Consider the following 15,173-nt stretch of genomic DNA (forward strand, 5'->3'; position numbering starts at 1 on the left):
GGTTTAGCTGGAGGCCTCCACAAATTGCAGAAGTCATACTTTAAACACTGTCTTTTCTTCTCCCCCAAAGCTGACTAATAGAGAATTCAATCTGTTTATTTAATGACAGATTTTTCCTAATAAAGCACAAAACAAACAAAAATATATTCATAAACATATATGAAAGCAATAGACTTACCAGGAATATGAAAAGAATATCTCAAAGAAAATTCTTCCAACGCCAAACTGACATTGTATGTGAAAATCAACATCATTAGAGGACCACGAGATTTTAATGAAGGTGAATTTCCTGCACATAATTTTCCTGGCCCGAAATCAAGAAAAAAAACAAAGAAGCATACAAAAACTTTCTATTCATCAAAGCAAAGGTTATTGAACAAAGTAGGAGAAAAACAATCCTGTTTTTGAAATTACAAATTTATACTGTATGCACTCCCAAGAATATAAAAATGAGAAAGTTAAGCAGAATAAAACCCAGTTAGAATAGAAAGAAAGATGTTCCAGATTCCTGGAATCTAAGCAGTTCTAAGGAAGGGGTCCTAAACCAAACAAAACACAGGACTCAGTTCTTACAATGTCTGGAAATAACCTAGATAGATCTCTCTCTTTTTTTTTTTTTTAAGTTTGTGGGGGTTTTTTTTTGTTTGTTTTTTTAATTTTTAAGTAATCTCTACACCTAATGTGAGGCTCGAACTCACAACCCGGCGATCAAGAGTTGCATGCTCCATTGACTGAGTCAGCCAGGTGCCACTAGGTAGATCTCTTTAAAGTGATATATTATAAAAGAAGATGACGTGGTCTAGCTAAGTCCTCAGGGAACTATATATCTATATCTAGGGAACTATATCTATAGCACAGCTAAATGAGTAAGAGGCAAGATGTAGCAATTAGCATGCTTCCCATGACAAACCATTTCTAACTTTAAGTGATCATACAGTAGTATTTTCTGAAACATTCTAACAAAGGTAGTTTGCTCTAAACACTCAATAGTATCAAAGTTTCAAGTCAACAATTCTAAGAATTAAGCTTTTCACTATTACAGAGAAACTCTGCCCTTTTTAGTAAACAGATGGCCATAGAATCAACTTCATTGTGTCAAGAAACAAAGTAAGAGATTTACTTCAGATTGCATAGTAAATGATATGAGAATATTCACTAACCTTTCTTAACTGTGAAAAGAGGCTAATGGTTAATCAGGGCTTTATGCTCTCAAGATCATGTGGATCCATAGTTTGTCATTTCTTGTAAAATGAACAGAATAAAAATCAAAGCTTTGGAGATTCTGGTTTTAACTTGAAATTTAATCACAGCTGAGTGATCCAAAGATATTGGAGCCTATACATTTATTTTTACAGATTTGAAATTTTTTAATACTGATTTGTTAACATTCCCTACGTTATTTACCTTAAACTTTTCTCAGAGCTGTTGAAAATTTCAAGTTTGTTGCTTTTAAATTTTGTTCCTATTGGGGTAGAGGTTTTTAATTTTATAGGAATTTATTGACAATTTCCTGTTTCTTCCATTGCTTTTATATGAGAAGGTCCTTCTCCATCAATAAATATTTACCCATTTTTTTCTACTCTGTATGGCTTAAGAAAAATGCTTAACTCTTTTCAATCAGCTCTTGTACAAAATTATGAAAAATATAATTTATATTTTCCTCTCTGATTTGTAAAGCCAAATTTCTTATACGTTCCCTTTTGGTCTATTTATTTCTACTCATGTGTGTTTCTGTGTGTATGTACTAGTCTGTTTTAATTATCATTGTTTTAAAGTATGTTTTAATATCTGATAATGTGCCTCATCACAAAAAAAAAAATCAAAACCTTTGGGGACTCTGGTTTTAACTTGAAATTTAATCAAGACAGTCTCTCAAAACATTTTCAGATAGTCCTATTTATTGTACAGATAAATAGTTATTATCAGTTTCTTCCTCACTCTCTGAAAAAAAAAAAATTCCTATGGGATTTTTCTGGGAAATATACTATATTTATATATTAATTTAGTGTGAATTAATGTTAATTCTGTCTTCCAGGTTTAGAACATGGTACATTTCTCCATTCATATCTGTATGTTTGTGTGTATGTGTGTAAAGTTTTATATTTGCACAATAAATCTCACACTTAATTTTAGGGTTATGTCAAAAAAGAAATCAACAAGCCCAAAATGGAGTCATTTATGTGAGGCCATGTCACTAAACTGGGGTTTAATACCTAACCCAATTGCAGTTCAACCTCCCCCAGAAAATGCAGTCTTAACCAGTCAGTCAGGAATATTCTGGTTAGCACCAATAAAGTAATGTGTCATATGGGCCCTCTCCATTCCCCAAAGGAAGAGGAAGTAATCTGTATAAGAGTCTCTTTTCTTTTGCTAACTGTCCTGCTCTTTTTTTTTGTCTATAAGGCCCTTCCATTTTGTATAGCTCCTCAGAGTATCTCTCTACTTACCAGATGGAATGCTGCCCAAGGCAGGAGTCCCTTAATAAAAACAATTAAGTCTTCACGTTTATTTGGTTGAATTTTCTTTAACAGATATTCTTATAGTTTTTTGTTGCTAATTATAATGATTTTTCCATTTTATCTTCTATTAATTTTACTGGTATGGTTTTAAGGGTATAATCGCTGTATGTTTAATTTATATCTTTTTTTCCTTATGTGACACAGTTCTACATAATACATTTTTCAATATTAAACTATCTTTGCATTCTTAAGATAAATCATATTTGGCTATGTTTAATAGTGAGTAACCTACTGACCTTAAGCACTGAGTTAACCCCCAGAACTTGTATATTTAATTTGCAAAAACTGAAATTTTAGGAAGTAGGAAATAGTACATATATTTTATGAACTTATTCTAAGATAAACAGGTATATAGTTCCATTAACATTCTGAATTATAACTGACATAGCTAATATACTCTCCCCTCTTTTTTATTTCTTTGTTCTTCCAAACTTTGTGTACTCTGACAATGCATTCATGGAGAGGCATTAGTGAAACATCAGTCTAATCTTTTCTTCTAAGCAACACAATTTTAAGAGTAAGAATGAAAACATGTTTATAATTCAAAGACAGCAGAAGCTTGCTCTCTTTTATATTGATTAACATGCATTCTTCCATTTAATTCCCAAAACAATCTCATTGGCAGTACAAGTAAAACATCTTATAAGGCAGGAAAGGAAGAAGTGTAGATAATTTCCAAGGATCCCGGGCACAGATTCTGCATTCTCCCCATAATAAGCTGTGGCCTTGTTGGTGCTCAATGGGCTCAGGAACCAGGAACTATCAGTGTTTATTAACATTTCCTCAAGTAGAAATACAAAGGTTTTGAATGCACCTACTTCTGGGATGGTAACATAAGTTCAAAGAATAAAAGGACAGTGTATTAGCAATTGGCTGTTTTATCAATTCTGGCAAGATCCTACCTAGGGAGAGAGGAACACTGGCATCTGGGCCTTTCTTAGGGAGTCAAAGGCCAGCAACATACCACACCTCCTCTCCCTCTCGGCAGTCAGCTGGTTTCATCAGGCATAGGTATGCCTAAGTAAATCGGTGGTAGTGACAGTGGGGGGTAAATTGTAAATTACCTGAAGAGCCAAGGCAGTTATTATTATTCTCTTGTCACAATTCAAGAAACAGAGTCTGAGAAAGCTTTGGGAACGCCCCCCAAATCATTTACTATGAGGTAGAAGTGAGATCTGGATACAGCACTATCAGATTTCCATCTGGACTGCTACATCACATCACATAGGGGAAGGCTGGTCAGCCAATTGAAGTCCCATTTTATTCCCCTTGTCTCTAGTCATCTCTCAGCTGGGTGTGGCTATGTGACAAATCTGGCCAGAGAGGCTTAAATCTGCCACAGGGTTCTTGGAAATGTGTTTGTTTTCTCAATGGTGACACTCCTTCTCTGTGTCCCTTCCTTTTTTCTCTATGTAATGGTGAGAACTGAAATAGCCATTATGGGACCATTAGAGAATGGCCAAGAGAACTGCCCTAACCTTAGTCTTGACAGAGTTGAACTGCTGAATTAGCAGTACATCTACAAAACTCTGGATATTTCTTTCAGAAAAATAAATTTAACTCACTGTAATGAGGTTTCCAGCTACTATCTAATTGATAAACCCACTTAATGCCTTTTCTGGTGGAAATTAGTTGGCCTGATTAATATTACAGTCTTAATTTTCTTGTGTTTCAATTGCCTAAAACTCCTTTATCTATCCATCCCTTATTTTCAGTACTTCTGGGCAAATTTAATCTAGGTATGACCCAGGTAAGCAGCATATAGTTGGGTTTTGTTTTTAACTCCATCTGAGCGTTACCTTAACCTCAATTACAAATCTAAAAAATACTAAGGCTATTTCAATACTACATAATTAACATCATCTGTAAGTCACACTGAATACAAAACAATATGAGAATATTTCATAAAAAATCAAGAACACAGTTCTTCATGGGACATTAGTTACCTATTAATTTTTTGCCTGATCCAAATCCTTCATAAACCCATATATGACCCTGACAGGCCAAGGGTGTCGACTTCATCTGGAAGTTGATAATATCAAGGCGAATGATGTGATCTAAAGGGGCTAATAACTTCCAGTGGCAACTGTGGCACAGATAAAAGAAAGTCAGGAATGATTTCCAAATGAAACATAATGTTATTTACTTTGATAAAAGAAAGTCAGGAATGATTTCCAAACGGCACATACTGTTATTTACTTTGTTCAGAATTTTATGTATCATTGTTACTGACTCGATCTTTGTGCATGGGTGAAAGAAAGATTTTTACTTTAAACTGTAACAATTAAAAAATATTTCTAATATCTAACTTATCAAAAGCGTTAATTAAGTTCACCCATCATGGCAAATGGTTGGTCAATCACTTGTACTCCTCTAAATTCTAATTGGCAATCTGTGAGTTAAGGATCTACTTTTGCCTGAATTTGCCCCAAACTCCCCTAAATCACATAAATTTACTCAGGATTGATATTATACCAATCTTCACTCCTCACATCACACTTTAAATTTATTCTCTTGTTTAATTCAAGGAAAGTTCTCTATTTTGGCAATTTAAGAATCATTTATTGAGTACCTAATATGTTCTAGAAGATTTTATGTACATTATTTCAATCTCCAAAACTCTTTGACAGAGATGTGACTTTCCACTTTACCTAATAAACGATCCCTTCTTTTGAGAAAGTGCACAATTTATCAACAGGGATAATCTTACATTCAGTTTTTGTATAGGGATAATCTTATGTTCAGTTTTTATATGCTGAAGGCCTTAGAGCAGGGATTACTTCAAAGGCTATTCTTCAAGGAGAGGAGGTGGAAAATAATGATTAAGCAAGTGTTGCAGTTTGTCAAGTGGTCATTCCTTCAACATAATAAGCATCCCTTCCTCACCTCATAGTGGTTCTGTGAGAGTATCTTGGGATCTGTATGATTCCTCCTGGTTCAGTCAGAATAACATCCTCATAAGTGGCCACATGTTCTTGGTTTGAACTTTGGAGAAGTTTGGGAGTTTTACTGCCCTTTGGACCTAAATATTTTTTAAAAGGCCATGAAAATAAAATTAATTTTTGAGAGGCTTATTATATACCATTTCAGATCAGTCACTTTTTCTCTCAGTTTTAGAAAAAAGTTAACAGGAAGTGGTTAGCCTCACTGAAAAGTCTCCATCAGAGAGCAGCACTTTTCTTGAAATTATCCTTGGGGTAGACTTAAGTCAATGAAAGATAATGTGGAAAAACTGTAAATAATGCTAGCTCTCTGCACAGTTCCAACTAAAAGCAACATTATTTTTCTTTAATGTTTATTTACTTATTTACTGAGAGGGAGAGAGAGAGAGAGAGAGAGAGCGCGCGCGCAAGGGAGCATGAGCGGGGGAGGGGCAGAGAGAGAGCAGACATAGGATCTGAAGCAGGCTCCAGGCTCTAAGCTGTCAGCACACTGTCCAATGCAGGGCTCAAGCTCATGAACTGTGAGATCATGCCCTGAGCTGAAGTCGGATGCTCAACCTACTGAGCCACCCAGGCACCCCAAAAGCAACATTCTTAATAAAGTTTTTTAGGAAAACTCTTTCACAGGATATGTACACTCTTCTTTATTCCTTATTGAACTTTTTCCCCAAATCTATCTCTGCAATACTTTTTGGTGCCAATGAGAAAAGGTGCAATACTTTTTGGTGCCAATAGCTTTCAGTCACCTTGTTCTAAAATGCAATCTAATAACTCTGAATTGCATAGCATTTACATTTATATTGCTAGCATTTCATGTTTGTGTAGTTTACCTTAGAAACTCATTCTGACCTTTTATTATATTACTATAAAGAAAACTGATACAGAGATAATAAATTATCCAACCAACTAAGAGTTGGTAATCAACTCTAAGTAGATAATCAACCAAGAGTTAGAACCCTAACCTTCTGATCCACAGAAAAGGCCCTCTGTGGCATAAAATCACATCACAGTAAAAAATGTTGTCTTGAAATGAACGTATCTTAGCCACATCCAGAAATCATAATTCTGGATGATTTACAAGTCAATCAAGTTATCCTCTGAGCAGTTTTCTCTTTTGAATCTGCACCATTCTCAGATGACTTAAAGAGATTTTTCTTTCAAACACAAACTCCCCAAAGAAACACCATCTCTTATGAAACAATATATGCTTTGAAATATTCCTAAAAAGAAAAACACTGATTTTTAACTTTTTAAGTTTATAAAATGACCAAGCCTACCTTGGACTCTAAAGACAATATAACTTATGCCCAAAGCACCTTGCACAAGGGAACGAAATGTCACCCTCACCAGTGGTCCAGAGCTCATGAAAATCATCGGGTAAAGCCCTCTTCCACATAATTCACCTAGTTAAAAAAAAAATCAAATCTAGTAAAACACAAGAAATAAAATTTTTAGCAGTTTCTCTATTTTAAGAGAAATAGAGGATTTATTCATGAAATATTTGACATGTAACATTGTGTAAATTTAGAGTGTACAACATGGTGATTTGAAACATTTATATATTGTAATATGTCTGCCATTATAGTGATAGTCTCTATCACCTCTCATAATTACCATTTCTTTTTTGTAGTGAAAATAATTAAGATCTAGTCCCTCAGCAAGTTTGATGATTATACTACAAATATTGACTATATTCACTATACTATGCATTGGATCCCCAGGACTTATCTACTAGTTATCAATGAAGTAGGAATTTATTCCACTCAACAAAATGAGGAAACAGGGCTCCAGAACTCAAGTGACTCACCCAGAGTCAGACTGGTATGGTGGGGAGTCAGGATCTAAACACAGGACCATCAATCCAGTATCCAACATAGTCAGCTAGGTCATACTGCTCCCTTAAAGGACAGTAGGGAGTAAATTACTTCATCTTTAAAATGACACTGATATGCCATGTTTCTTCTAGCAAAGTAATCTGCTTATAAAAATATCTCACTATCAGAGATCCATGATGTAAAACTTTCTACCTGAAAATGTATTCTTTCTCTATAGTTAATCTTCTTTTGATGGCTTTAGTTTGAGAACCTGAGTCTAAGATGTAAGGGAAAATTATAATTCCAGAACAATTCAGAGGGCTGATTAAGGAAGGTGTGGGGACATGTGGGTGGCTCAGTTGGTGAAGCATCCAACTTCAGCTCAGGTCATGATCTCATGGTTCGTGAGTTCGAGCCTGGCATTGGGGTCTTTGCAGTCAGCACATGGAGCCTGCTTCAGAGCCTGTTTTCTCTCTCTCTGCCCCTGTCCCTCTTGCTCTCTCTCTGTGTCTCTGTCTCTCTCTATCTCTGTAACAAAAAAATAAACATTTTAAAACGGTGTGAAAAGAACCTGGGTTTCTTAGGATCAAACTCATCTATATTAAGAATAGGTCAGTATCATTCTATCATGCTTGTTTAAAAGTCAGACAGGCATTTTCTGGGTACACTACAGACAACTGTATGGTACCAACATCCCAGATTCTTCTCTTTCTTTCCATTTCATTTTCCCCCTAGCTTGTCTACTTAATACATATTTTATTTTATTATTATGTGTCTACTCCCCATTAGAATATAAGTTTGATAAGGGCAGGGATTTTTGTTTTGTTTTGCTTTTTGTCCATATTTCTCACTACTGAACCTCACTACCAAGAAAAGTCGGTCTCTGGTCCTTGCTAGACTCTCTTCACAAGTATTTGTGGAGCAAGAGAGGGAAGAGATTATATCCGAGAAGAAGCAAAGAACAGAAAACATTAGATGGCATAACGGGTTAGGGTAAACGATGTTGAAATACTATTTGAAGAATGATCAAATACTTATTTGTAGCAAGTAGAGATCAATGCAGCTCTGGAATGAGTGAGTTGCTGGCTCCCACAGGGAAAAAGATAGCATTTTACAGTACAGAAGAATACTATCTGGCTTGAATAAGGGGTAATACCTGCTAGCTATCACCCAAAGAGACAGAACTACTCTACAAATTTCAAACTGACAATTTCATATCAAAGAACTGCTAGGTAGGAAAATTATAGGGTTTCCTCAGTTAATCCACAACAAAGACAAGCATGGTTTTCAATAGGTTATAAAGATAAAGGTAAGTTTTCCCAGAAAATGTTTCTTTTTATATAAGAATCCAGTGTATAAGAGATTGCTACAAGTTGGAGACAAAATAACTTTTTCTTAAAGAAAAAGATATAGTATCACTTTATCATATGAGAAAAATACCCATTTCAGGAGGATTAAAGAAGTTTGTAATTACATTTTTTTTTTTTTCTGAACTCAGAATGAACAATGAATGTTCAAAAATAAAAGCTCTGAGGGGTGCCTGGATGGATTAGTTGGTTAAGTGTCTGACACTTAGCTCAGGTCTTGATCTCAGGGTCATGAGTTCAAGCACCACATTGGGCTCCACACTAGGCATGGAGCTACTTTAAAAAAAAAAAGGGGCGCCTGGGTGGCTCAGTTAGTTAAGCATCCCACTCTTGATTTCTGCTCAAGTCATGATCTCACGGTTCGTGAATTGGAGCCCCATGTCCGGCTCAGTGCGGAGTGTGGAGACTGCTTGGGATTCTCTATCTCCCTCACTCTCTGCCCCTCCCCCGCGTGTGCACACACTCTTCCTCTCTCCCAAAATAAATAAACATTTAAAAATAAATAAATAAATAAATAAATAAATAAATAAATAAATAAAAGCTATGTGGTAAATCAAAGATCACAGGTATATACAGATGGATTTAAACAAATAAACTTTAAAAATTTTTTATGTTTATTTATTTTGAGAGAGAGAGGGAGAGAGAGAGAGAGAAGGGGAGGGTCAGAGACAGAGAGAGACACAGAATCCAAAGCAGGCTCCAGGCTCTAAGGTGTCAGCACAGAGCCTGATGCAGGGCTTAAAGTCATGAGCTATGAGATCATGACCTGAGCCAAAGTCGGACGTTCAACTGAGACAACCAAGCGCCCACATACACAAATAAATTTTTAAATGTTTACATCAACATAGAATAAAAATTAAAGATAAATGGCAATCTTAGGAATAAGTACTTGCAACTTACGACAAAAGGAAAAATGTCTATGTCTAATAGTGTTCATAAACCAATAAAAAGAATAATCCTCAAAAATAGATGGTAATAAGTAAAAAATGCAAATAACTAACCAACATATGAAAATAAAACTCCATTAATGATAAGAAAATGGTAAAAACGCCTACTAAATTATCACATGAGTTATACATATGCATGGTGAAAGATACTCCCATGTATTGCTAAAGGCAGTGAACACTGATTTAGCCTTTCTGAAGAGCAATTCAGCAGTATACACTTGTGCTGAGTCTTGAGGCATGACACTAATTTAGGATGATACAGAAGGGGAAAAAATAGCAAGATCTTTGTTTTCCTGGAGCTTTTATTTTAGCCAGGTAAATAAAGAAGATGATTTCAGAGATCACGGCTACAAATGAAATAATTGGCATAATAGAACTATGGAAAATGACTATGGAAGGGAGTGAATGGTGCTACTCTAGATGAGAAGTCCTCTTTGAGGAGGTGACATATCATCCATTCCTTCACTCATTCATTCCCTGCCTTCTATCTCACATACTATTCGAGGCACTGGAGATTCTTCAAGTGAGACAAAAGTTTTAGTCTTCAGAAAGCCCTCATTCAATAGAGAAAACACAAACCACAAACATGAAAAATAAATCATAGTTAGAAGACAGTAAATGCTAAAGAAGAGTTGAGGAGGGTGCTAAGAGGTACTGGGATAGGAGGTGATGCAATTGACAGCAATTAAGGGAGGACTCATTAAGAAGGTGACATTCTAGTCAAGACTTGAGGGGAGACACAGGATGAGGACTTCTCTAAACCGCTAGGAGAAGTAGCTGGTCAAGGGCCCTGGGGCGAGAATGGGCGTACTTCATCATGTAAGTTGGGGAGCAGGAGGTAAGGCTGTGGTAGGGATTTTGGATTTCATCCTAGCTACAAGGAGACCTTGAGCCTTTTTTTTAAGTTTATTTATTTATTTTGAGCAAGAGAGACAAAGACAGAGAGGGAGAGAGAAAATCCCAAGCAGGCTCCACACTGACAGTGCAGAGCCTGATGCAGGGCTCAAACTCACAAACCATGAGATCATGACCTGAGCCAAAATCAAAAGTCAGAGGATTAACCTACTGAGCCACCCAGGCACCCCAACCTTGAGCTGTTTTAATCAAGGCAGATGGGGAAGGCAATCTGATCACAGGAGAGAAATGTACAAAGTGGATAGGCCAGTTAATAGCTTTTTCCACAGTCTAAATGAGATAGTATTTATAAAGATTCCTTAATAAATGTTTGTGCCCTCTATGTCAATGATTTAATCTAGGAGTCTATCTCAAGAACACAGTCTCACCCTCAGAGCAGCTTTCTTGGCCTCCCCATACTCCTGCATCCAGTGCAGGCATGTGTGAGTACCATACCTACTCACAACAGCATACACTTATTTTCTTCCCAGTCTTCCCCACCAACCAAATTACTTTCAGAACCTTCCCATCTCCCTCTTGACTAAGAGCCAAAGAGCCTACCACACCTACACAAACAAGAGGTAGCAACTTTGTTCTGTTGAGCAAAACAGGTTTGCCTATACATGAAATACAATGACAGCTGATGTGTTATTAGCAAATATTTTTAATTCTGCCAGATTAGGGGCATCTGGGTGGCTCAGTTGGTTGGGAGTCCAAATCTTGATTCTGGGTCAGGTCATGATCTTACAGTCTGTGTGATCGAGCCCCATGTCGGGCTCTGTGCTGAGTGCGGAGCCTGCTTAAGGTGTTCTCTCTCTCTCTCTCTCTCTCTCTCTCTCTCTCTCTCTCTCCTTCTGCTCCTCCTCCCCCTCATGTTCTCTCTCTCAAAATAAATAAATCAACATTAAAAATAAAGAAAGGGCTTTAATATATTTTGCTTTATTTTGACATCTAACACCTACCCCATCTGATTTTTAACCATCTTAACTCTTCCTCTATCATATACATTTCTGGAATTCTTGCATGGTTCTGGTATATTTGAAGAAGTTGAGCTCTTTTTTTTTTCTTGTTGAATGCACACACATGCACATACTCACACTCAACCCCTAGTACACCTGTTTTGTGAAGTCAAGTTTTGACTTTTATAACAATATGAATAATATTATGTGTGCCTGAAAAAAAAGGCATGCCTATTACAAATATCATCAACATTTTGGTGGTATTGTTACCCAAGCCAAGCTCTCTTGATTGTGAGCTGCCTATATAGAAAAGGCTCCAGCACAAAGTTTAAATGCTAGTAAGGATTACCTGACACCCTTCTCTCACTGTGGCTTTCTTCATAAATAGTCATAACTGAATCTGGACACATTGGAGACCCAGGGAGTGACAGATATTCAACCGTCATTTTTGCCATACTTCTTGGTGAAATTCTGAGCACCCAGGAACATTCCAGTTTTCCTCTATAATCCAGTGGATATCTTGGAGTTGAAAAAAAGCCTCTGGGCTCTTCTAGCTCCACTTCAGAATAACAACCTACAATTCAGAGCACACAGACACCCGGGACCAACATAAACAAAGCAAAGTGAGGTTTTATCACAAACAAAAAATGTAGGCTTGCAAGAAGAAAATTAAAACTTTATTACTCTGTTACATGTCCTTGGATAAAAATTATCATCCCATTTAATGTGTTCTATTTTCTTGAAATGAGATTGTAGGAGTAGAATTCAAATCATTACTATTCAAAATTTCTTTTCACTGAATCTTTTAAACAGCTTAGAAGATGCACAATGGATATGCACTCTCTACTTCTACCAAGTTTTCATTTCTTTTTTTCTTTGAGATGCAACTGAAGGTCTGTTCCTAAAGCTTCACTAATTTCACTCAGCATCATTCTCTTCTTTTTTACATTTTTAAATGTTTATTTGAGAGAGAGACAGATAGAGAATGTGAGCAGGGGAGGGGCAGAGAGAGAGAGGGAGACACTGAATCTGAAGCAGGCTCCAAACTCAGAACCCAATGTGGGACTCAAACTCATTAACTGTGAGATCATGACCTGAGATGAAGTTGGCAACTTAACCAACTGAGCCATCCAGGCATCCCCTCCCTAGGCATTAATCTTGCTAGGACAAATGATTACATTCATAGAATTTGTGACTGAGATAAAAAAAAAAAAAAAAGGAGGATTAGCTGACTACATCTGAATGTCTCTCACTTCTTCAATTTGCTCTGAAGTCGAAGGGCACCTTTGGATCTCCAGGGATACACTTGGCCCCCTGATGCTGCAATCGGCAGCTGCTTCTTCAGGTTACACCCTTGACTTTCCCTTTTTCCCCTTTGTCTATTCCCTTGACAAAAATCCCCTGAGCAACTACAAACTGAAATACTCTGTATTCAAATAAACACATTTTAATGTATGAATATTAATTAGTACATGCATTATTATATATGCTTTTCCCTAGAGAAATTAACCTAACTGAGGTGATATACATAAATATACTTTTATGAATAGTAGAAATGAAGAATGACAGAAATTCAAGAAGGGAAATGAAATGCTACAAGAATTCAAGATTCTATTCAATTGCCTAGTCCTCTGTTATTTCTTTGCAAATTCTCCTTTTCATTTATATGGCTACTATGATATAATTTAGATATTTATAGATCTACTCTGATTTAAGAGTAACCTAACTGATTTCCTGGTCTCTAATCTTTTCCCCATCACGCCCTCAAATCCAAGATAGTGTATGAAACAAAAGAATTAAGTTCTTTCCTTTCTCAAAGCAACTAAAATTTTACAACTTGCACTGTCTTTCAGAGTCTGGCCCCAACATGTCTTTCAATCATTTTTCTTGTCCCCATGAATCCTCTATGACAAATATGCCTGGAAAAGGAATCAAATCATATAATGTCATGAATTCCCAATCAGTCACTTCTTTTTATAAATGGGCTAACAATTCCCTTGTGTAAAAAGCAAGTGGTGGGAGTGGGTGATGTTAAAGATAGGATAGTCCAAACATTTGTCTCATAGAATACTCACAGAATTAAAACAAAACAGTAACAGCCATATGTAAAACTTCCAATAACATGCATATGTATTTCTGAATATCTACAAATGGGAAACATCTTTGCTACATTTTAACATATTGTTTTTTTTTTTAAGATTTTAATTTTAAGTAATCTCTACATCCATTGTGGGGCTCAAGCTCATAGCACTGAGATCAAGAGTTGTGTGCTCTACCAACTAAGCCGGCCAAGCGCCCCAACAATGTTCACTTTCTAATAGCCTATGTGGAACAGTTCAACAAATACATTGGTTGGTCACTATGGCCACCACTTGTTGACTGTTAAAATTCATCATGCCATCTCTATTCTAAGTGCTTGGCATGTGTTCACTTAGGCACTGATTAACACTGCTCATTTAACTCAAACCATCGAAATCATTAGGTTTTAGGATCTTGGACCTAAGTCTGCTCTCCATCTCAACCCCAATTCCAGATTGACTTTTAATCTACATAGGACTCTGATCCTCGTCTTGTCAGACTGTACCACCCACAGCTGGTTACTCCGCCTTACTCCTAGAAGATTTTAGCAGCCATTTTCTCCACCGCTATTCCTGCCATAAATCTTGCTGAGTTCACTAGCCATACTGATGATGAGTCGAGCACTGAAGCTTCTCAATTTTTCAACTTCTTCCAATGATCTTGTTCTCCACCCAACCTCAGCTATACACCCCAGTGGTCAGCCCCTAGAGACCCAGTCCCCAGCAATAATTCCAAGCCTTCTCTAATCTCGATTTCAAGCACTGCTTTCTCCATCCACAACCTTCTATCTTCTCAGCAACTTCCAGCACTCCTTCCATCTTTTGAGACTTGCAATTCATCTACCCAACCACCTTTTCTTTGTCCCTATTTCATCTCTCACCCTCATTCACTCTTTTCCTAGTATAAATTCCAACAATATATCATTTTAATCCCTTCCTCCTACATGCGTTCAATTCCCTTATACACTTGCATACCCACTTATACACTTGGGAAAATCTGCTCTGAATTGAGTCTACTCTCTACCTGTTCTGCACCTATGTGCTAACCCTCTGTGTCTCTGGAAGAAAACATACAATTGAGCTAACTGGCCAGTTTCCCCTAAATTCATGATTGTTAATCTCAGAAGCTTTTATGTTTCCTAGCAATCCTACTACATTCTCCTAGTCCATGTACTTTGTCACTTTTTTAGAGAACTATTTTCATACTTCCCCTTTTTTCCCCTGAAAACCCCTCAAACCATCTTCCATAACCCTGTTTTGTCTTCTAAGAACATAGAAGCAATTAGAAAACTGCCAGAAGCTCCTGTCCTGCCACATGTACCCACACACCAGCATGAGTATTCTGCCTTCCATTCAGCAGCTATGGGTGAACTACACTTTACTCCTGAGGCCAACCTCCCCTGCTGAGCACCACATCTCATCTCCTTTCTCCTCCTAAAGTCATCACTCCAGCTATCCCTCCCTCTCTTGTATCCTTTTCAGTCTTCTCCACCTCTTCCTAGTTCTCTACTGGGGTTGACTCCATGTTGGGTGGATGGAGGCAGAGATGGGTGAGAAAGAAGAGACTGTGACTACCTGGAAACCAAGGATGATGGTATCATAGAACTTTCATCTCCCTACCACTCTATTACAGACTCCTAATTCTCTAGCTGC

General features: G+C 36.9%; 1 protein-coding gene across 7 annotated transcripts in view; it reads right to left on the reverse strand.

Moving 5' to 3' along the window:
* Nucleotides 1-15,173, reverse strand: part of OVCH1 (ovochymase 1) — an 81,243-nt gene that overhangs the window by 21,996 nt on the left and 44,074 nt on the right. For 6 of the 7 annotated variants that reach the window (XM_042946174.1, XM_042946173.1, XM_042946177.1 and 3 more), the window contains 5 exons: nt 11,792-12,016; nt 6,739-6,864; nt 5,406-5,541; nt 4,466-4,605; nt 179-304 (listed from right to left, as the gene is read on the reverse strand). In XM_042946174.1, the coding sequence (XP_042802108.1) occupies nt 179-304; nt 4,466-4,605; nt 5,406-5,541; nt 6,739-6,864; nt 11,792-12,016 (753 nt within the window). The remainder of the gene's footprint in view (nt 1-178; nt 305-4,465; nt 4,606-5,405; nt 5,542-6,738; nt 6,865-11,791; nt 12,017-15,173) is intronic. The other variant, XM_042946175.1, reaches the window with a different exon arrangement.

This window comes from Panthera leo, chromosome B4 (genome assembly GCF_018350215.1).
Source record: "Panthera leo isolate Ple1 chromosome B4, P.leo_Ple1_pat1.1, whole genome shotgun sequence".
Lineage (NCBI taxonomy): Eukaryota > Metazoa > Chordata > Mammalia > Carnivora > Felidae > Panthera > Panthera leo.